Source organism: Symsagittifera roscoffensis, chromosome 7, assembly GCF_963678635.1.
Source record: "Symsagittifera roscoffensis chromosome 7, txSymRosc1.1, whole genome shotgun sequence".
Classification (NCBI taxonomy): Eukaryota; Metazoa; Xenacoelomorpha; order Acoela; family Convolutidae; genus Symsagittifera; species Symsagittifera roscoffensis.
The window spans coordinates 29,374,287-29,397,486 of NC_087068.1; the positions used below are offsets into that span (position 1 = coordinate 29,374,287).

Genomic DNA, 23,200 nt, shown 5'->3' on the forward strand with positions numbered 1-23,200 from the left:
AATTTCTTTTTCAAATTTTATTTGAACTAGAACAGTAGAATAAATTTTTGTAAAAAACTAACAAACATAATCTAATTAAGTCTAGTTCGAAAACAATTTTGAGCTTGGAAGCTATGAAAAACCAGAAAGTTGCCTTGTTTGTCACAAAAAAAGCAAAATAAATACTGGGAATTTGTTTTGAGCTTGCCGAGTCAGTAGAGAGTTTGGCTTTTAATCCAACAATCAAGGGTTCGAGTCCGTTGTGGGTGAAGATTTCAGAATTGCTTCTTCCATTTTTATTTCAACTAGAATTTTAAAATTGTATTTTGTAAAATGGGAAACAAACACACTCTAATTAAGTCTAGTTCGAAAGCGATTTTGAGCTTGGAAGCTATGAAAAACCGGAAATTTGCCTTGTTTGTCACAAAAAAAAAAACGCAATAAACGCTGGGAACTTGTTTTGAGCTTGCCGAGTCAGTAGATTGGGCTTTTAATCCAACAATCAAGGGTCCGAGTCCGTTGTGAGTGAATATTTTAAAATAACTTTTTTAAATTATTGTTCGAAAGTTTTTTTTGTAAAAACTGAAAAAAAAACACTATCTTAATAAGTCTATTTCGAAAGTGTTTTTGAGTTTAAAATCTATAAGCTGAGGAATTGAACAGAGTCTTGCTAGCTCAGTCGGTAGAGCGTTGGACTTGTAATCCAACGGTCAAGTGTTTGTCACAAAAAATTCTGGAAAGTTGTTTTGAACTCGCCGAGTCAGTAGAGAGTTGAGCTTTTAATCGAACAATCAAGGGTTCGAGTCCGTTGTGAGTGAAGATTTTAAAATAATTTTTTAAATATTCGTTCGAAAGTTTTTTTTGTAAAAACTGAAAAAAACACAATCTTAATAAGTCTAGCTCGAAAGCGTTTTTGAGTTTAAAATCTTTAAGCTGGGGAATTGAGCAGAGACCTGTGGCTCAGTCGGTAGAGCGTTAGAGTTTTAATCCAACGGTCAAGGGTTCGAGTCACTTGCGGTGAGATGATTGCAGAATTTTTTTTTTTCAAATTTTATTTGAACTAGAACTGTAAAATTAATTTTTGTGAAAAGTGAAACAAACACAACCCAATTAAGTCCAGCTCGAAAAATATTTTCAGCTTGGAAGCTATGAAAACCAGAAGTTTGCCTTGTTTGTCACAAAAAAAAAATAAATACTGAGAAGTTGTTTTGAGCTTGCCGAGTCAGTAGATAGTTGGGCTTTTAATCCAACAATCAAGGGTCCGAGTCCGTTGTGAGTGAAGATTTTGAAATAAGTTTTTAAATTTTTGTTCGAAAGTTTTTTTTTGTAAAAACGGAAAAAAAACACAATCTTAATAAGTCTAGCTCGAAAGCGTTTTTGAGCTTAAAATCTTTAAGCTCGGGAATTGATCAGAGCCCTGCTAGCTCAGTCGGTAGATCGTTGGACTTTTAATCCCAAGGTCAAGGGTTCGAGTCCCTTGTGGGGCGATGGTTGCAGGAATTTTTTTCAGATTTTATTTGAACTAGAACTGTAGAAATAATTTTTGTAAAAAGTGAAACAAACACAACCCAATTAAGTCTAGCTCGAAAACGATTTTCAGCTTGGAAGCTATGAAAAACCAGAAGTTTGCCTTGTTTGTCACAAAAAAAATAAATACTGAGAAGTTGTTTTGAGCTTGCCGAGTCAGTAGATAGTTGGGCTTTTAATCCAACAACCAAGGGTCCGAGTCCGTTGTGAGTGAAAATTTTAAAATAAATTTTTTAATTTTTGTTCGAAAGTTTTTTTTGTAAAAACTGAAAAAAAAACACAATCTTAATAAGTCTAGCTCGAAAGCGTTTTTGAGATTAAAATCTGTAAGCTCGGAAATTGATCAGAGCCCTGCTAGCTCAGTTGGTAGAGCGTTGGACTTTTAATCAAACGGTCAACGGTTCGAGTCCCTTGTGGAGCGATGATTGCAGAATTTCTTTTTCAAATTTTATTTGAAATAGAACTGTAGAATAAGTTTTTGTAAAAAGTGAAACAAACACAATTCAATTAAGTCTAGCTCGAAAACGATTTTCAGCTAGGAAGCTATGAAAAACCAGAAGTTTGCCTTGTTTGTCACAAAAAAAAAAATAAATACTGGGAAGTTGTTTTGAGCTTGCCGAGTCAGTAGAGAGTTGGGCTTTTAATCCAACAATCAAGAGTTCGAGTCCGTTGTGGGTGAAAATTTCAGTATTAATTTTTCCATTTTTATTTGAACTAGAATTTTAGACATGTGTTTTGTAAAATGGGAAACAGACACAATCTAATTAAGTCTAGTTCGAAAGCGATTTTGAGCTTGGAAGCTATGAAAAACCAGAAATTTGCTTTGTTTGTCACAAAAAAAAATCTGGAAAGTTGTTTTGAACTCGCCGAGTCAGTAGAGAGTTGGGCTTTTAATCCAACAATCAAGGGTTCGAGTCCGTTGTGAGTGAAGATTATAAAATAAGTTTTTTAATTTTTGTTCGAAAGTTTTTTTTGTAAGAACTGAAAAAAAAACAATCCTAATAAGCCTAAAAAAACACAATCCTAATTTTTTCAGATTTTATTTGAACTAGAACGGTAGAATTAATTTTTGCAAAAAAGTGAAACAAACACAACCCAATTAAGTCTAGATCGAAAACGATTTTCAGCTTGGAAGCTATGAAAAACCATTAATTTGCAAAACCATTAATATGAAAAACCATTTTAAAAAAACAAATAAATACTAGGAAGTTGTTTTGAGCTTGCCGAGTCAGTAGATAGTTGGGCTCTTAATCCAACAGTCAAGGGTTCGAGTCCGTTGTGGGTGAAGATTTCAGAATTGCTTCTTCCATTTTCATTTGATTTAGAATTTTAGAATTGGGTTTTGTAAAAAGGGAAACCAACTCAATCTAATTAAGTCTAGCTCGAAACCGATTTTGAGTTTAAAACCTATAAGCTCAGGAATTGAACAGAGCATTGCTAGCTGAATCGGTAGAGCGTTGGACTTTTAATCCAATGGTTCGAGTCCCTTGTGGGGCGATGATTGCAGATTTTTTTTTCAAATTTTTTTTGAACTAGAACTGTAGAATTAATTTTTGTAAAAAGTGAAACAGACACAATCCAATTAAGTCTAGCTCGAAAACGATTTTCAGCTTGGAAGTTATGAAAAACTTCCCAGCTGATTTGAGTTTGTTGTTTTGAGCTTGCCGAGTCAATAGAGAGTTTTGAGCTTGCCAATTCAGTAGAGAGTTGGGCATTTAATCCAACAATCAAGGGTTCGAATCCATTGTGGCTGAAGATTTCAAATTATGTTTTTTAGTTTTTGTTCGGCATTTTATTTTCTGTAAAAACTGAAAAAAAAAAACAATCTAAATAAGTGTAGCTCGAAAGCGTTTTTGAGTTGAAAAGCTAGAAACTCGGGAATGAACTAGAGCCCTGCTAGTTCAGTCGGTAGAGAGTTGGACTTTTAATTCAACAGTCAAGGTTTCGAGTCACTTGTGGGGAGATGATTTCTGAGTTTCTTTTTCAAATTTTATTTGAACTAGAACTGTAGAACTCATTTTTGTAAAAAGTGAAACAAACACAATCTTAATAAGTCTAGCTCGAAAGCGTTTTTGAGCTTAAAATCTTTAAGCTCGGGAATTGATCAGAGCCCTGCTAGCTCAGTCGGTAGATCGTTGGACTTTTAATCCAAAGGTCAAGGGTTCGAGTCCCTTGTGGGGCGATGGTTGCAGGAATTTTTTTCAGATTTTATTTGAACTAGAACTGTAGAAATAATTTTTGTAAAAAGTGAAACAAACACAACCCAATTAAGTCTAGCTCGAAAACGATTTTCAGCTTGGAAGCTATGAAAAACCAGAAGTTTGCCTTGTTTGTCACAAAAAAAATAAATACAGAGAAGTTGTTTTGAGCTTGCCGAGTCAGTAGATAGTTGGGCTTTTAATCCAACAACCAAGGGTCCGAGTCCGTTGTGAGTGAAAATTTTAAAATAAATTTTTTAATTTTTGTTCGAAAGTTTTTTTTGTAAAAACTGAAAAAAAAAACACAATCTTAATAAGTCTAGCTCGAAAGCGTTTTTGAGCTTAAAATCTGTAAGCTCGGGAATTGATCAGAGCCCTGCTAGCTCAGTTGGTAGAGCGTTGGACTTTTAATCAAACGGTCAAGGGTTCGAGTCCCTTGTGGGGCGATGATTGCAGAATTTCTTTTTCAAATTTTATTTGAAATAGAACTGTAGAATAAGTTTTTGTAAAAAGTGAAACAAACACAATTCAATTAAGTCTAGCTCGAAAACGATTTTCAGCTAGGAAGCTATGAAAAACCAGAAGTTTGCCTTGTTTGTCACAAAAAAAAATAAAATAAATACTGGGAAGTTGTTTTGAGCTTGCCGAGTCAGTAGAGAGTTGGGCTTTTAATCCAACAATCAAGAGTTCGAGTCCGTTGTGGGTGAAAATTTCAGTATTACTTTTTCCATTTTTATTTGAACTAGAATTTTAGACATGTGTTTTGTAAAACGGGAAACAGACACAATCTAATTAAGTCTAGTTCGAAAGCGATTTTGAGCTTGGAAGCTATGAAAAACCAGAAATTTGCTTTGTTTGTCACAAAAAAAATTCTGGAAAGTTGTTTTGAACTCGCCGAGTCAGTAGAGAGTTGGGCTTTTAATCCAACAATCAAGGGTTCGAGTCCGTTGTGAGTGAAGATTATAAAATAAGTTTTTTAATTTTTGTTCGAAAGTTTTTTTTGTAAGAACTGAAAAAAAAACACAATCCTAATAAGCCTAAAAAAACACAATCCTAATTTTTTCAGATTTTATTTGAACTAGAACGGTAGAATTAATTTTTGCAAAAAAGTGAAACAAACACAACCCAATTAAGTCTAGCTCGAAAACGATTTTCAGCTTGGAAGCTATGAAAAACCATTAATTTGCAAAACCATTAATATGAAAAACCATTTAAAAAAAACAAATAAATACTAGGAAGTTGTTTTGAGCTTGCCGAGTCAGTAGATAGTTGGGCTTTTAATCCAACAGTCAAGGGTTCGAGTCCGTTGTGGGTGAAGATTTCAGAATTGCTTCTTCCATTTTCATTTGATTTAGAATTTTAGAATTGGGTTTTGTAAAAAGGGAAACAAACTCAATCTAATTAAGTCTAGCTCGAAAGCGATTTTGAGTTTAAAACCTATAAGCTCAGGAATTGAACAGAGAATTGCTAGCTTAATCGGTAGAGCGTTGGACTTTTAATCCAACGGTTCGAGTCCCTTGTGGGGCGATGATTGCAGATTTTTTTTTCAAATTTTTTTTGAACTAGAACTGTAGAATTAATTTTTGTAAAAAGTGAAACAGACACAATCCAAGTAAGTCTAGCTCGAAAACGATTTTCAGCTTGGAAGTTATGAAAAACTTCCTAGCTGATTTGAGTTTGTTGTTTTGAGCTTGCCGAGTCAATAGAGAGTTTTGAGCTTGCCAATTCAGTAGAGAGTTGGGCATTTAATCCAACAATCAAGGGTTCGAATCCATTGTGGCTGAAGATTTCAAATTATGTTTTTTAGTTTTTGTTCGGCATTTTATTTTCTGTAAAAACTGAAAAAAAAACAATCTAAATAAGTGTAGCTCGAAAGCGTTTTTGAGTTGAAAAGCTAGAAACTCGGGAATGAAGTAGAGCCCTGCTAGTTCAGTCGGTAGAGAGTTGGACTTTTAATTCAACAGTCAAGGTTTCGAGTCACTTGTGGGGAGATGATTTCTGAGTTTCTTTTTCAAATTTTATTTGAACTAGAACTGTAGAACTCATTTTTGTAAAAAGTGAAACAAACACAATCTAATTAAGTCTAGCTCGAAAATGATTTTCAGCTTGTAAGCTATGAAAAACTAGAAATATGCCTTGTTTGTCACAAAATGACGAAAAAATTACTGGAAAGTTGCTTTGAACTCGCCGAGTCAGAAGAGAGTTGAGCTTTTAATCCAAAAACCACGGGTTCGAGTCCGTTGTGAGTGAATATTTTAAAATAAGTTTTTTAATTTTTGTTCGAAAGTTTTTTTTGTAAAAACTGAAAAAAAAACACAATCCTAATAAGTCTAGCTCAAAAGCGTTTTTGAGTTTAAAATCTTTAAGCTCAGGATTTGAACAGAGCCTTGCTAGCTCAGTGGGTAGAGCTTTGGACTTTTAATCCAACGGTCTAGGGTTCGAGTCCCTTTGTGGGGCGATGAATGCAGAATTTCTTTTTCAAATTTTATTTGAACTAGAACTGTAGAATAAGTTTTTGTAAAAAGTTAAACAAACACAATCCAATTAAGTCTAGCTCGAAAACAATTTTCAGCTTGGAAGCTATGAAAAACCAGTAATTTGCCTTGTTTGTCACAAAAAAAAAACAAATATTTATTAGGAAGTTGTTTTGAGCTTGCCTAGTCATAGAGAGTTAGGCTATTAATCCAACAATCAAGGATTCGAGGCCGTTGTGGGTGAAGATTTCACAATTGCTTCTTCCATTTTCATTTGAATTTGAACTAGAATTTTAGAGTTGTGTTTTGTAAAAAGGGAAACAAACACAATCCAACTAAGTCTAGCTCGAATGCGTTTTTGAGATTGGAAGCTATGAAAAACCAGAAATTTGCCTTGTTTGTCACAAAAAAAATAATAATAATTTCTGGGAAGTTGTTTTGAGCTTGCCGAGTCATTAGATAGTTGGGCTTTTAATCCAACAATCAAGGATCCGAGTCCGTTGTAAGTGAATATTTTAAAATAAGTTTTTTAATTTTTGTTCGAAATTTTTTTTTTGTAAAAACTGAAAAAAAAACACAATCTTAATAAGTCTAGCTCGAAAGCGTTTTTGAGTTTAAAATCTATAAGCTCAGGAATTAAAGAGAGCCTTGCTAGTTCAGTCGGTAGAGCGTTGGACTTTTAATCCAACGGTCAAGGGTTTGAGTCCCTTGTGGGGCGATGATTGTAGAATTTCTTTTTCAAATTTTATTTGAACTAGAACTGTAGAATCTTGGAAGCTATGAAAAACCAGTAATTTGCCTTGTTTGTCACAAAAAAAAAACAAATATTTATTAGGAAGTTGTTTTGAGCTTGCCTAGTCATAGAGAGTTAGGCTATTAATCCAACAATCAAGGATTCGAGGCCGTTGTGGGTGAAGATTTCACAATTGCTTCTTCCATTTTCATTTGAATTTGAACTAGAATTTTAGAGTTGTGTTTTGTAAAAAGGGAAACAAACACAATCCAACTAAGTCTAGCTCGAATGCGTTTTTGAGATTGGAAGCTATGAAAAACCAGAAATTTGCCTTGTTTGTCACAAAAAAAATAATAATAATTTCTGGGAAGTTGTTTTGAGCTTGCCGAGTCATTAGATAGTTGGGCTTTTAATCCAACAATCAAGGATCCGAGTCCGTTGTAAGTGAATATTTTAAAATAAGTTTTTTAATTTTTGTTCGAAATTTTTTTTTTTTGTAAAAACTGAAAAAAAAACACAATCTTAATAAGTCTAGCTCGAAAGCGTTTTTGAGTTTAAAATCTATAAGCTCAGGAATTAAAGAGAGCCTTGCTAGTTCAGTCGGTAGAGCGTTGGACTTTTAATCCAACGGTCAAAGGTTTGAGTCCCTTGTGGGGCGATGATTGTAGAATTTCTTTTTCAAATTTTATTTGAACTAGAACTGTAGAATAAGTTTTTGTAAAAAGTGAAACAAACACAATTCAATTAAGTCTAGCTCGAAAACGATTTTCAGCTTCGAAGCTATGAAAAAAACCAGAAGTTTGCCTTGTTTGTCACAAAAAAAATAAAATAAATACTGGGAAGTTGTTTTGAGCTTGTGGGTAAAGATTTTGAACTAAATTTTTTAGTTTTTGTTCGAAATTTAATTTTTTGTAAAAATTAAAAAAAACACACACACACTCTAAATAAGTCTAGCTCGAAATCGTTCTTGAGTTTAAAAACTATAAACTCGGGAACGAAGTAGAGCCTTGCTAGCGCAGTCGGTAGAGCGTTGCGAATTCAATCCAACGATCAAGGGTTTGAATCACTTGTGGGGAGATGATTTGAGAGTTTTTTTTCAAATTTTATTTGAATTAGAACTGTAGAATTCATTGTTGTTAAAAGTGAAACAAACACAATCTAATTAAGTCTAGCTCGAAAATGATTTTCAGCTTGTAAGCTATGAAAAACTAGAAATATGCCTTGTTTGTCACAAAATGACGAAAAAACTACTGGAAAGTTGTTTTGAACTCGCCGAATCAGTAGAGAGTTGAGCTTTTAATGCAACAATCAAGGGTTCGAGTCCGTTGTGGGTGAAGATTTTAAAATACTTTTGTGATTTTTTGTTCGAATTTTTATTTGTTCTTGTAAAGTTTGAAAAAACAACTAAATCCAAATCAGTCTAGCTCGAAAGCGTCTTTGAGTTTAGAAGCTATAAACTCGGGTTTTCAGTGGAGCCCTGCGAGCTCAGCCGGTAGAGCGTTGGTTTTATAATCCAACTGGCAAAGGTACGAGGCCCTTTTGGGGCGAAGGTTGCAGAATTGCTTCTTCTGTTTTTATCTGAACTAGATTTTTAGACTTGTTTTTTGTAAAAAGCGAAACAAACACAATCTAACTAAGTCTAGCTCGAAAGCGATTTTCAGCTTGGAAGCTATGAAAAACCAGAAGTTTGCCTTGTTTGTCACAAAAAAAAATAAAATAAATACTGGGAAGTTGTTTTGAGCTTGTGGGTAAAGATTTTGAACTAAATTTTTTAGTTTTTGTTCGAAATTTAATTTTTTGTAAAAATTAAAAAAAACACACACACACTCTAAATAAGTCTAGCTCGAAATCGTTCTTGAGTTTAAAAACTATAAACTCGGGAACGAAGTAGAGCCTTGCTAGCGCAGTCGGTAGAGCGTTGCGAATTCAATCCAACGATCAAGGGTTTGAATCACTTGTGGGGAGATGATTTGAGAGTTTTTTTTCAAATTTTATTTGAATTAGAACTGTAGAATTCATTTTTGTTAAAAGTGAAACAAACACAATCTAATTAAGTCTAGCTCGAAAATGATTTTCAGCTTGTAAGCTATGAAAAACTAGAAATATGCCTTGTTTGTCACAAAATGACGAAAAAACTACTGGAAAGTTGTTTTGAACTCGCCGAATCAGTAGAGAGTTGAGCTTTTAATGCAACAATCAAGGGTTCGAGTCCGTTGTGGGTGAAGATTTTAAAATACTTTTGTGATTTTTTGTTCGAATTTTTATTTGTTCTTGTAAAGTTTGAAAAAACAACTAAATCCAAATCAGTCTAGCTCGAAAGCGTCTTTGAGTTTAGAAGCTATAAACTCGGGTTTTCAGTGGAGCCCTGCGAGCTCAGCCGGTAGAGCGTTGGTTTTATAATCCAACTGGCAAAGGTACGAGGCCCTTTTGGGGCGAAGGTTGCAGAATTGCTTCTTCTGTTTTTATCTGAACTAGATTTTTAGACTTGTTTTTTGTAAAAAGCGAAACAAACACAATCTAACTAAGTCTAGCTCGAAAGCGATTTTCAGCTTGGAAGCTATGAAAAACCAGAAGTTTGCCTTGTTTGTCACAAAAAAAAATAAAATAAATACTGGGAAGTTGTTTTGAGCTTGCCGAGTCAGTAGAGAGTTGGGCTTTTAATCCAACAATCAAGAGTTCGAGTCCGTTGTGGGTGAAAATTTCAGTATTACTTTTTCCATTTTTATTTGAACTAGAATTTTAGACATGTGTTTTGTAAAATGGGAAACAGACACAATCTAATTAAGTCTAGTTCGAAAGCGATTTTGAGCTTGGAAGCTATGAAAAACCAGAAATTTGCTTTGTTTGTCACAAAAAAAATTCTGGAAAGTTGTTTTGAACTCGCCGAGTCAGTAGAGAGTTGGGCTTTTAATCCAACAATCAAGGGTTCGAGTCCGTTGTGAGTGAAGATTATAAAATAAGTTTTTTAATTTTTGTTCGAAAGTTTTTTTTGTAAGAACTGAAAAAAAACACAATCCTAATAAGCCTAAAAAAACACAATCCTAATTTTTTCAGATTTTATTTGAACTAGAACGGTAGAATTAATTTTTGCAAAAAAGTGAAACAAACACAACCCAATTAAGTCTAGCTCGAAAACGATTTTCAGCTTGGAAGCTATGAAAAACCATTAATTTGCAAAACCATTAATATGAAAAACCATTTAAAAAAAAACAAATAAATACTAGGAAGTTGTTTTGAGCTTGCCGAGTCAGTAGATAGTTGGGCTTTTAATCCAACAGTCAAGGGTTCGAGTCCGTTGTGGGTGAAGGTTTCAGAATTGCTTCTTCCATTTTCATTTGATTTAGAATTTTAGAATTGGGTTTTGTAAAAAGGGAAACAAACTCAATCTAATTAAGTCTAGCTCGAAACCGATTTTGAGTTTAAAACCTATAAGCTCAGGAATTGAACAGAGCATTGCTAGCTTAATCGGTAGAGCGTTGGACTTTTAATCCAACGGTTCGAGTCCCTTGTGGGGCGATGATTGCAGATTTTTTTTTTCAAATTTTTTTTGAACTAGAACTGTAGAATTAATTTTTGTAAAAAGTGAAACAGACACAATCCAATTAAGTCTAGCTCGAAAACGATTTTCAGCTTGGAAGTTATGAAAAACTTCCCAGCTGATTTGAGTTTGTTGTTTTGAGCTTGCCGAGTCAATAGAGAGTTTTGAGCTTGCCAATTCAGTAGAGAGTTGGGCATTTAATCCAACAATCAAGGGTTCGAATCCATTGTGGCTGAAGATTTCAAATTATGTTTTTTAGTTTTTGTTCGGCATTTTATTTTCTGTAAAAACTGAAAAAAAAACAATCTGAATAAGTGTAGCTCGAAAGCGTTTTTGAGTTGAAAAGCTAGAAACTCGGGAATGAAGTAGAGCCCTGCTAGTTCAGTCGGTAGAGAGTTGGACTTTTAATTCAACAGTCAAGGTTTCGAGTCACTTGTGGGGAGATGATTTCTGAGTTTCTTTTTCAAATTTTATTTGAACTAGAACTGTAGAACTCATTTTTGTAAAAAGTGAAACAAACACAATCTAATTAAGTCTAGCTCGAAAATGATTTTCAGCTTGTAAGCTATGAAAAACTAGAAATATGCCTTGTTTGTCACAAAATGACGAAAAAATTACTGGAAAGTTGTTTTGAACTCGCCGAGTCAAAAGAGAAATGAGCTTTTAATCCAAAAACCACGGGTTCGAGTCCGTTGTGAGTGAATATTTTAAAATAAGTTTTTTAATTTTTGTTCGAAAGTTTTTTTTGTAAAAACTGAAAAAAAAACACAATCCTAATAAGTCTAGCTCAAAAGCGTTTTTGAGTTTAAAATCTTTAAGCTCAGGATTTGAATAGAGCCTTGCTAGCTCAGTCGGTAGAGCTTTGGACTTTTAATCCAACGGTCTAGGGTTCGAGTCCCTTTGTGGGGCGATGAATGCAGAATTTCTTTTTCAAATTTTATTTGAACTAGAACTGTAGAATAAGTTTTTGTAAAAAGTGAAACAAACACAATCCAATTAAGTCTAGCTCGAAAACAATTTTCAGCTTGGAAGCTATGAAAAACCAGTAATTTGCCTTGTTTGTCACAAAAAAAACAAATATTTATTAGGAAGTTGTTTTGAGCTTGCCTAGTCATAGAGAGTTAGGCTATTAATCCAACAATCAAGGATTCGAGGCCGTTGTGGGTGAAGATTTCACAATTGCTTCTTCCATTTTTATTTGAATTTGAACTAGAATTTTAGAGTTGTGTTTTGTAAAAAAGGAAACAAACACAATCCAACTAAGTCTAGCTCGAAAGCGTTTTTGAGCTTGGAAGCTATGAAAAACCAGAAATTTGCCTTGTTTGTCACAAAAAAAAAATAATAATTTCTGGGAAGTTGTTTTGAGCTTGCCGAGTCATTAGATAGTTGGGCTTTTAATCCAACAATCAAGGATCCGAGTCCGTTGTAAGTGAATATTTTAAAATAAGTTTTTAATTTTTGTTCGAAATTTTTTTTTTTGTAAAAACTGAAAAAAAACACAATCTTAATAAGTCTAGCTCGAAAGCGTTTTTGAGTTTAAAATCTATAAGCTCAGGAATTGAAGAGAGCCTTGCTAGTTTAGTCGGTAGAGCGTTGGACTTTTAATCCAACGGTCAAGGGTGCGAGTCCCTTGTGGGGCGATGATTGTAGAATTTCTTTTTCAAATTTTATTTGAACTAGAACTGTAGAATAAGTTTTTGTAAAAAGTGAAACAAACACAATTCAATTAAGTCTAGCTCGAAAACGATTTTCAGCTTCGAAGCTATGAAAAAAACCAGAAGTTTGCCTTGTTTGTCACAAAAAAAAATAAAATAAATACTGGGAAGTTGTTTTGAGCTTGTGGGTAAAGATTTTGAACTAAATTTTTTAGTTTTTGTTCGAAATTTAATTTTTTGTAAAAATTAAAAAAAACACACACACTCTAAATAAGTCTAGCTCGAAATCGTTCTTGAGTTTAAAAACTATAAACTCGGGAACGAAGTAGAGCCTTGCTAGCGCAGTCGGTAGAGCGTTGCGAATTCAATCCAACGATCAAGGGTTTGAATCACTTGTGGGGAGATGATTTGAGAGTTTTTTTTCAAATTTTATTTGAATTAGAACTGTAGAATTCATTTTTGTTAAAAGTGAAACAAACACAATCTAATTAAGTCTAGCTCGAAAATGATTTTCAGCTTGTAAGCTATGAAAAACTAGAAATATGCCTTGTTTGTCACAAAATGACGAAAAAACTACTGGAAAGTTGTTTTGAACTCGCCGAATCAGTAGAGAGTTGAGCTTTTAATACAACAATCAAGGGTTCGAGTCCGTTGTGGGTGAAGATTTTAAAATACTTTTGTGATTTTTTGTTCGAATTTTTATTTGTTCTTGTAAAGTTTGAAAAAACAACTAAATCCAAATCAGTCTAGCTCGAAAGCGTCTTTGAGTTTAGAAGCTATAAACTCGGGTTTTCAGTGGAGCCCTGTGAGCTCAGCCGGTAGAGCGTTGGTTTTATAATCCAACTGGCAAAGGTACGAGGCCCTTTTGGGGCGAAGGTTGCAGAATTGCTTCTTCTGTTTTTATCTGAACTAGATTTTTAGACTTGTTTTTTGTAAAAAGCGAAACAAACACAATCTAACTAAGTCTAGCTCGAAAGCGATTTTCAGCTTGGAAGCTATGAAAAACCAGAAGTTTGCCTTGTTTGTCACAAAAAAAAATAAAATAAATACTGGGAAGTTGTTTTGAGCTTGCCGAGTCAGTAGAGAGTTGGGCTTTTAATCCAACAATCAAGAGTTCGAGTCCGTTGTGGGTGAAAATTTCAGTATTACTTTTTCCATTTTTATTTCAACTAGAATTTTAGACATGTGTTTTGTAAAATGGGAAACAGACACAATCTAAATAAGTCTAGTTCGAAAGCGATTTTGAGCTTGGAAGCTATGAAAAACCAGAAATTTGCTTTGTTTGTCACAAAAAAAATTCTGGAAAGTTGTTTTGAACTCGCCGAGTCAGTAGAGAGTTGGGCTTTTAATCCAACAGTCAAGGGTTCGAGTCCGTTGTGGGTGAAGATTTCAGAATTGCTTCTTCCATTTTCATTTGATTTAGAATTTTAGAATTGGGTTTTGTAAAAAGCGAAACAAACACAATCTAACTAAGTCTAGCTCGAAAGCGATTTTCAGCTTGGAAGCTATGAAAAACCAGAAGTTTGCCTTGTTTGTCACAAAAAAAAATAAAATAAATACTGGGAAGTTGTTTTGAGCTTGCCGAGTCAGTAGAGAGTTGGGCTTTTAATCCAACAATCAAGAGTTCGAGTCCGTTGTGGGTGAAAATTTCAGTATTACTTTTTCCATTTTTATTTGAACTAGAATTTTAGACATGTGTTTTGTAAAATGGGAAACAGACACAATCTAAATAAGTCTAGTTCGAAAGCGATTTTGAGCTTGGAAGCTATGAAAAACCAGAAATTTGCTTTGTTTGTCACAAAAAAAATTCTGGAAAGTTGTTTTGAACTCGCCGAGTCAGTAGAGAGTTGGGCTTTTAATCCAACAATCAAGGGTTCGAGTCCGTTGTGAGTGAAGATTATAAAATAAGTTTTTTAATTTTTGTTCGAAAGTTTTTTTTGTAAGAACTGAAAAAAAACACAATCCTAATAAGCCTAAAAAACACAATCCTAATTTTTTCAGATTTTCTTTGAACTAGAACGGTAGAATTAATTTTTGCAAAAAAGTGAAACAAACACAACCCAATTAAGTCTAGCTCGAAAACGATTTTCAGCTTGGAAGCTATGAAAAACCATTAATTTGCAAAACCATTAATATGAAAAACCATTTTAAAAAAAAACAAATAAATACTAGGAAGTTGTTTTGAGCTTGCCGAGTCAGTAGATAGTTGGGCTTTTAATCCAACAGTTAAGGGTTCGAGTCCGTTGTGGGTGAAGATTTCAGAATTGCTTCTTCCATTTTCATTTGATTTAGAATTTTAGAATTGGGTTTTGTAAAAAGGGAAACAAACTCAATCTAATTAAGTCTAGCTCGAAAGCGATTTTGAGTTTAAAACCTATAAGCTCAGGAATTGAACAGAGCATTGCTAGCTTAATCGGTAGAGCGTTGGACTTTTAATCCAACGGTTCGAGTCCCTTGTGGGGCGATGATTGCAGATTTTTTTTTTTCAAATTTTTTTTGAACTAGAACTGTAGAATTAATTTTGTAAAAAGTGAAACAGACACAATCCAATTAAGTCTAGCTCGAAAACGATTTTCAGCTTGGAAGTTATGAAAAACTTCCCAGCTGATTTGAGTTTGTTGTTTTGAGCTTGCCGAGTCAATAGAGAGTTTTGAGCTTGCCAATTCAGTAGAGAGTTGGGCATTTAATCCAACAATCAAGGGTTCGAATCCATTGTGGCTGAAGATTTCAAATTATGTTTTTTAGTTTTTGTTCGGCATTTTATTTTTTGTAAAAACTGAAAAAAAAACAATTGAACAATTGAGTTGAAAAGCTAGAAACTCGGGAATGAAGTAGAGCCCTGCTAGTTCAGTCGGTAGAGAGTTGGACTTTTAATTCAACAGTCAAGGTTTCGAGTCACTTGTGGGGAGATGATTTCTGAGTTTCTTTTTCAAATTTTATTTGAACTAGAACTGTAGAACTCATTTTTGTAAAAAGTGAAACAATACAATCTAATTAAGTCTAGCTCGAAACTGATTTTCAGCTTGTAAGCTATGAAAAACTAGAAATATGCCTTGTTTGTCACAAAATGACGAAAAAACTACCGGAAAGTTGTTTTGAACTCGCCGAATCAGTAGAAAGTTGAGCTTTTAATGCAACAATCAAGGGTTCGAGTCCGTTGTGGGGAGATGATTTCGGAGTTTCTTTTTCGAATTTTATTTGAACTAGAACTGTAGAACTCATTTTTGTATAAAGTGAAACAAGCACAATCCAATTAAGTCTAGCTCGAAAACGATTTTCAGCTTGGAAGCTATGAAAAACCAGTAATTGCCTTGTTTGTCACAAAAAAAAACAAATAAATATTAGGAAGTTGTTTTGAGCTTGCCTAGTCATAGAGAGTTAGGCTATTAATCCAACAATCAAGGATTCGAGGCCGTTGTGGGTGAAGATTTCACAATTGCTTCTTCCATTTTTATTTGAATTTGAACTAGACTCTTAGAGTTGTGTTTTGTAAAAAGGGAAACAAACACAATCTAACTAAGTCTAGCTCGAAAGCGTTTTTGAGCTTGGAAGCTATGAAAAACCAGAAATTTGCCTTGTTTGTCACAAAAAAAATAATAATAATTTCTGGGAAGTTGTTTTAAGCTTGCCGAGTCAGTAGATAGTTGGGCTTTTAATCCAACAATCAAGGATCCGAGTCCGTTGTGAGTGAATATTTTAAAATAAATTTTTTAATTTTTGTTCGAAAGTTTTTTTTTTGTAAAAACTGAAAAAAAACACAATCTTAATAAGTCTAGCTCGAAAGCTTTTTTGAGTTTAAAATCTATAAGCTCAGGGATTGAACAGAGCCTTGCTAGCTCAGTCGGTAGAGCGTTGGACTTTTAATCCAACGGTCAAGGGTTCGAGTCCCTTGTGGGGCGATGATTGCAGAATTTCTTTTTCAAATTTTATTTGAAATAGAACTGTAGAATAAGTTTTTGTAAAAAGTGAAACAAACACAATTCAATTAAGTCTAGCTCGAAAACGATTTTCAGCTTGGAAGCTATGAAAAACCAGAAGTTTGCCTTGTTTGTCCCAAAAAAAAATAAAATAAATACTGGGAAGTTGTTTTGAGCTTGTGGGTAAAGATTTTGAACTAAATTTTTTTAGTTTTTGTTCGAAATTTCATTTTTTGTAAAAATTAAAAAAAAACACACACACACTCTAAATAAGTCTAGCTCGAAATCGTTTTTGAGTTTAAAAACTATAAACTCGGGAACGAAGTAGAGCCTTGCTAGCGCAGTCGGTAGAGCGTTGGGAATTCAATCCAACGGTCAAGGGTTCGAATCACTTGTGGGGAGATGATTTGAGTTTTTTTTCAAATTTTATTTGAATTAGAACTGTAGAATTCATTTTTGTTAAAAGTGAAACAAACACAATCTAATAAAGTCTAGCTCGAAAACGATTTTCAGCTTGGAAGCTATGAAAAACCAGAAATTTGCCTTAATTGTCACAAAAAATACAAATTAAATACTAGGAAGTTGTTTTGAGCTTGCCAATTCAGTAGAGAGTTGGGCATTTAATCCAACAATCAAGGGTTCGAATCCGTTGTGGCTGAAGATTTCAAATTATGTTTTTTAGTTTTTGTTCGGCATTTTATTTTCTGTAAAAACTGAAAAAAAAACAATCTAAATAAGTGTAGCTCGAAAGCGTTTTTGAGTTGAAAAGCTAGAAACTCGGGAATGAAGTAGAGCCCTGCTAGTTCAGTCGGTAGAGAGTTGGACTTTTAATTCAACAGTCAAGGTTTCGAGTCACTTGTGAGGAGATGATTTCTGAGTTTCTTTTTCAAATTTTGTTTGAACTAGAACTGTAGAACTCATTTTTGGAAAAAGTGAAACAAACACAATCTAATTAAGTCTAGCTCGAAAATGATTTTCAGCTTGTAAGCTATGAAAAACTAGAAATATGCCTTGTTTGTCACAAAATGACGAAAAAACTACTGGAAAGTTGTTTTGAACTCGCCGAATCAGTAGAGAGTTGAGCTTTTAATGCAACAATCAAGGGTTCGAGTCCGTTGTGGGTGAAGATTTTAAAATACTTTTGTGATTTTTTGTTCGAATTTTTATTTGTTCTTGTAAAGTTTGAAAAAACAACTAAATCCAAATCAGTCTAGCTCGAAAGCGTCTTTGAGTTTAGAAGCTATAAACTCGGGTTTTCAGTGGAGCCCTGCGAGCTCAGCCGGTAGAGCGTTGGTTTTATAATCCAACTGGCAAAGGTACGAGGCCCTTTTGGGGCGAAGGTTGCAGAATTGCTTCTTCTGTTTTTATCTGAACTAGATTTTTAGACTTGTTTTTTGTAAAAAGCGAAACAAACACAATCTAACTAAGTCTAGCTCGAAAGCGATTTTCAGCTTGGAAGCTATGAAAAACTAGAAATTTGCCTTGTTTGTCACAAGAAAAAACTAAATAAATACTGGGAAGTTGTTTTGAGCTTGCCGAGTCAGCAGAGAGTTGGGCTTTTAATCCAACAATCAAGGGTTCGAGTCCGTTGATGGTAAAGTTTCTGAACTAAATTTTTTAGTTTTTGTTCGAAATTTCATTTTTTGTAAAAGTTAAAAAAAAACACACACACTCTCTAAATAAGTCTAGCTCGAAATCGTTTTTGAGTTCAATAGCTCAGTCTGTAGAGTGTTGTAATATTCAAGCGTTTGTGTTCCTTGTGGGGTGAAATCTTCTGATTAAATTCGTCATTTTTGTCGAACCTTAATTGTTTCTGATCAAAAGTGAAACAAAATAAATCTAAATAAGTCTAAATAAGCTTGGAAGCGTTTCTGATTTTCGAAGCTTTGAAAAACCAAAAATTGTTTGTCACAAGGAAGACAAATAGACAGATGGAAATTTGTTTTAAACTCGCTGAGTCGGCAGAGAGTTGGGCTTTGAATACAACGGTCAAGCGTGAAACAAACACAATCTGATTAAATCGAGCTTGGAAGCGTTGTTGAACTTGGAAACTATGAAAAACCAGAAGTTTTTCTTGTTTAACAAAAGAAGTACAAAAAAGTAATGGAAATTTATTTTGATCTCGCTGAGTCGGTGGAGCATTGAACTGTTAATCCAACGGTCAAAGGTTTTAGTCTATCGTGGGGCGAATATTTTCGAATACGTTTATATTTTTATTTGAAGGAGATTTGTAGAATTGGCTTCGAGTTCGTTATGGGCGAAGCTTCTAGATTAAAATTTTCAATCTTTGTTTGAAGCATAAATTTTTATACAGAAAGTGAAAAAAAAAACAAAATCTAAATTAGTCTAGTTCGAAATCGTTTTCGAACTTTACTTATTCGAAGTCAATAGAGATTGGGGCTTCTAATCCAACGATCAAGGGTTCGAGTCCGTTGTAGGCGAAGATTTTTTAAAAAGTTTTTCAATTTTTGTCGATTTTTAATTTTTTTTTGTAGAAACTGAAAAAAAACACAATCAAATTAAGTCTAGCTCGAAAGCGCTTTTGAGTTTCAAAGCCAAGAACTAGGCAATGAAATAGAGCCCTGCTAGATCAGTCGGTAGAGAGTTGGAATTTTTATCCAAGGGTCAAGTGTTGTAGTCCCTTGAAGGGCGAAGAATTTAGAATAAGTTTTTCATTTTTTTTTAAAATTGTAGTAGAATATAGAATTGTGTTTTTTAAAACGAATCAAACACAAACTAAATAAGCCTAGCTCGGAAGCTTTTTTGAGCTTCGAAGTTATGAAAAACCAGAAATTTACTTTTTTTTGTCAAAAGAAGTATAAAAAATTTAACTAGTTTTTTTTTTTAATTTAACAGTTTATTTTGATCTCGCTGAGTCGGCGGAGAATTGGGCTGTTAATTCAGCAAATCACGTGTACGAGTCAATTGTGGGGCGAAAACTGAAGCATGATTTTTTGTTCAAAGTGAAAAAAATACAATCTAAATAAGTCTGGCCCGATAGCGTTTTTGAGTTTGGAAGCTATGAACTCGGTCGGGAGGTAGAGCCCTGCTAGCTCAGTCTGTGGAGCGCTGTAACATTAATCCAGCAGTCAAGGTCGAAGTTTCTGAATAACTTATTTTTCTTATATATTAAGTGAAAGTCGAAATGCGCTATGGACGCAATGTTAACTGAACACAATGCATAAGACTTATTAGGAGACAATGTTTAAAAAGCCACCGAGCGTAACATTTAAAAAGCATTCAGAGCAATCATCAGAAGAAGATGAACTCGATCCAACTTCAAGGCTAGACAGTACTTGTCTATTTTTTTTCCAAATATTTTTTTCTGTCTGGAACTGAGACTGTCAAAAGTTCAGTAAAAGAAATCACTTAAAAACAGCAATCTCCATGCTAAGAAAGAAACTTTTTGCGAACCGATTCGGTCTATGAAATAAATGGAAATAATTCAACTTTTCATAGCTTGAAAAGCTTGCTCAGAAAAATTTTCAGAGAACGGATTCAGTCTATGAAATAACTTGAAATATTTCAAATTTTCATAGCTTTAGAAGCGTGCTGAGAAAAACTTGAAACTTGTCGCGAAACTATTCTGTCCATGAAATTTCAGAGTTCCATAGCTTGACTAGAGTGCTTCAAAAAACGTACGCTTTTTGCGAACCGATTCTGTCGATGAACAAACTTGTAACAGTTCAAAGTTTCATAGCTTTAAAAGCTTGCTTATGAAAACTCAAACTTTTGGCGAACTGATTCAATCTATGAAATAACTAGACATTTTTTGAATAATCATAGCTTTAAACCTTGTTTAGAAACATTTAGACTTTTTGGGAACCGATTCGGTCTATGAAATAAATTGAAATATTTCAACGTTCCATAGCTTTCTTATGCGATTCGATTACCATCACGACTGTAAGGGCTTTTATATGATATATCACTAAACCCAGTCCTATTATTGTTTGTGATACAGACCCGAATACAAAGTTCCTCACCATTTTCAATGGTCGGAACAATGAGTCTACTTTGGACGCATCTTTCAGTGCGAAAACTCTGAAAGAACCGAATTTTGGATTATTTTTGTTACAAGGAGGATAAAAAAAGGAAATCTAAATTAATATTGCACTCGTGTTATTCTAGGCATTGAGCCCTGATATTTTTCATAACAATCGGACTGGTGAACAAATTTTGTACTTTGAAAGATGCAGGTTAGGAGTAAATAAAAAAGAGCCCAGAAAAACTAGTTAAACTTGTGTATCCTCGAGAGAAAAGACCATCATACGAGGTGTTCTTTTCATTGCAGAGAACCGCTGATGTGCCACTGCTCAAGAATTACATGCATTTTTTGGTTATTCTCTGTGCTGAGAACTGTTGCCTCTGTTGTGAATTGGCAACAAGCCTGTCTCATGAGAACCCTCCGACCATCATTTTTTCGACTGAGCTGATGAAACCTACGTAAATTCAGCATGGTTGCCAAGAAAGCAGAAGTTTACTTTTCATTTCAAATCGGCAATAATTTCAAATCGGCGTTCTTTTTGTTGTAGATGACAATTTTCTACCAAGAAAGAGCTAAAGCGTCACCTGAACTTCCTCCTCGAGTCATTACGTCATCATCGGAACTTTCTCAAGATCACGATTTTGACGAGGATTTCGACGACGAAGAAGACGAACACCATGCAATAGAAGCGGAAGAAGATATCTCGGAGTCGAAAGGCAGTTCCGAGAGGACATCGAGGCAATTAAATAAGGATTCGCCGTCGACAGACTTCGACGAGAAACTAGTGGGTGATAAGGCTGTGGGAGGAGTTGATGACCCCAAGTGTCCTTCAGGGTCTGTGGGCAAATGCAATAACGGGTTAGTTGACATTAAGTTCTTTTTATACTATTTTCTTTTTGGAAGCTCTCTGAGATCTGCTTTAGTGGCGACGTTTCTTCTTTTTTTTTTACTTTCCACGCAAAATCATATATCATAAATAGCATCGAAATGGGTCGAGTGATATATCATATTAAAGTCTTTTCAGTTGTGATTCGAGCAATTTGAGAAAATATTGATTTTTGGTATAATTTATGGTTTTTGGTCTAGTTTCGAGAGAATAAGGTGAATGGAGCCAGCTCACAATGTCATATTATGCTTAATTTAAGCCAAAAAACTTAGACTTACTCAATTAAAGTTCGTTTTTTTGAGTTTTTTGCGCCATCGTGGTAATAAAAAACTCAAGTTTTTGTAATCAAGTTTTTGATTTTTTTTATTTTTACAATTTTTTTTCGTTGTTCTAGTAATTTTTCTACAAAAATTGTTTTCCAATTTGCCTATTTTATTATGAACGTCGAGTATGCCTAATTTCTAGTTTTTCGTTCAAAAAAAAACTTTTTTTGGTATTTTTTTAAGACTATGCTCGGAACATTCTGTGCAAATTGCGCAGTAACCGGATGTCCTTGTTTTAATATTTACACTAGCCATTAGTGTTGTGTATTACTACGAACCTTCTTTTTTTCTAACCTAACTCGGAAACAAAAAAGTGGAAGTGGAAAGTGTCCACTTAATTAGTGGCACTTTTGCTATAATCACGATCTCATTGGAAATTTCATAGCATGTTCTCTGCTTTATTTGTGCCTAGTGTTTGGGATGTTTTCAGCGTGTGCGTGAGATTCATAAAGCTGTAGATCGGAGCATCGCATCTGTGTGAAACTTTCCAGTAGAAAAATGTAATGGGAAACACTTCGAGGTGTATTCATAAAACGATAAATTTAATGAAAATACTGTTCTCTCTAAATCCCTAACAATTAAATCAATCTTAAAAGTCGATTTGATCTAGGGAACCTTCGAAACCCGAGCCAGCAACATACAACTTCTGGGCTTCTAGAGGCGAAGTCTGGACGCAAATGACTTATGAATTGACCAAGTATTGTGAGCTAGAAGCTTCACTCTCTAGGAAAAAGAAAAAATCATCAGGTTAGAAACAAAAGTAAAATGGTTTTATGCCTGATTTGAGATTTTTCTTTCAATGGAAAGTGACTTCACAAATGGAATAATTAGAAGTTTGTTTTCATTTTAAATCCTTTTAAAAATCTTTAATCGAAACGTGAAGGTTTTTGTTTTTCCATGATTATGTATGGCTGTAAAATTAATCCACAAAACAAAATTTTCCGCGAATTGATGCAGTTCATAAGAATTTTGAAAATTATGTTCCAGAGCTGTTGCCTGTCAACTATTTAAATGCCATCTTGACTTTTAACGCCTTTTTTAAACAAGGTTTTTGGTTTAAAAATCTTGCCGTACAAATTAAATAATCTAAAATAGGGAAGGACTTATGGGCTTATGTGTTGTTGCAAGTCAATCTCATAAATAATCGAATATACAGCGTTTCCCAAATTAAAAGTAAGTTTTAAAATGTCTAATATTAGTTGCCTGTTCAGTGATACAGACTTAATCAAGATACCTATGTGGGATAATGAGAAGGCTTTTAAGAATCATGAACGTGGTGAAAAACTCTTATATAGGCCTTGGTGATATATATTTTTTTTTTCAGGAAAAAAATCTTTAAATTTTGTTCACTCTCGCAGTTAATTTTTCGCCATTTGATTTTTGATTTCTTTTGAAGTTCACTTCATTTCTTTGTTAAAAGGTAGACAAACTATCGAACATAAAAAGCTAAAATTCAAAAAAACGTGGTCGATTGCGAACTTGGATTTTATTTTTCAGGTTTTTCAGCAGAATATAAACTTTATCGATTGATCCAGCTTTCTCAAATTGAGTTAATGTTTTCAAAAAGTGTCAGTCATAAAGGCATTGAGAGCTTTAAAACAATACGCTTTTTCTTTGAATTTCAAAATTTAAAGTTTTGTTCAAAAAACAAGTCATTTTTTCGTTTCCTTGCGTTCATGACTCTTTTCCTACTATCTGTTTTCTATGTTTCCAAAGGTTATCATAGTTTAAATGCATATGGGCGAAAACAAGTTATGCTGAGGATGCCAAAAATGTTCTTTGCGAATTGCTGCGGAAGCTGTTTTCTATGCTGTAGAAAAAGAATACAGTTAATACGCTTTTGAATCCGCACATGTTGATTTGAACTATTCAAACAAAAAAATGGAAATATAAACGCGTTGATTTTAGAAGAAAAACTGATGCACAAAAAATTTTCAAAGTTTGAGTTTGAAATGTTAAAACAAAATAAGTATTAGTTGGCTCCT

The 23,200-nt window shown here is 33.9% G+C and overlaps 1 protein-coding gene and 5 non-coding genes across 7 annotated transcripts in view; all 6 read left to right on the forward strand.

Moving 5' to 3' along the window:
- The window catches only part of LOC134852162 (tetratricopeptide repeat protein 17-like), a 154,706-nt gene that overhangs the window by 124,056 nt on the left and 7,450 nt on the right, over nt 1-23,200 (forward strand). For both annotated transcript variants that reach the window (XM_063868472.1, XM_063868473.1), the window contains 2 exons: nt 20,554-20,864; nt 21,826-21,962. In XM_063868472.1, coding sequence (XP_063724542.1) covers nt 20,554-20,864; nt 21,826-21,962 — 448 coding nt within the window. The remainder of the gene's footprint in view (nt 1-20,553; nt 20,865-21,825; nt 21,963-23,200) is intronic.
- On the forward strand, nt 1,394-1,466 carry Trnak-uuu (transfer RNA lysine (anticodon UUU)). The gene has a single exon. It is a non-coding gene; the product is annotated as a tRNA-Lys (tRNA).
- Nucleotides 3,616-3,688, forward strand: Trnak-uuu (transfer RNA lysine (anticodon UUU)). Its single transcript has one exon. It is a non-coding gene; the product is annotated as a tRNA-Lys (tRNA).
- Trnak-uuu (transfer RNA lysine (anticodon UUU)) lies at nt 4,078-4,150 on the forward strand. Its single transcript has one exon. It is a non-coding gene; the product is annotated as a tRNA-Lys (tRNA).
- Trnak-uuu (transfer RNA lysine (anticodon UUU)) lies at nt 6,824-6,896 on the forward strand. The gene has a single exon. It is a non-coding gene; the product is annotated as a tRNA-Lys (tRNA).
- Nucleotides 15,931-16,003, forward strand: Trnak-uuu (transfer RNA lysine (anticodon UUU)). The gene has a single exon. It is a non-coding gene; the product is annotated as a tRNA-Lys (tRNA).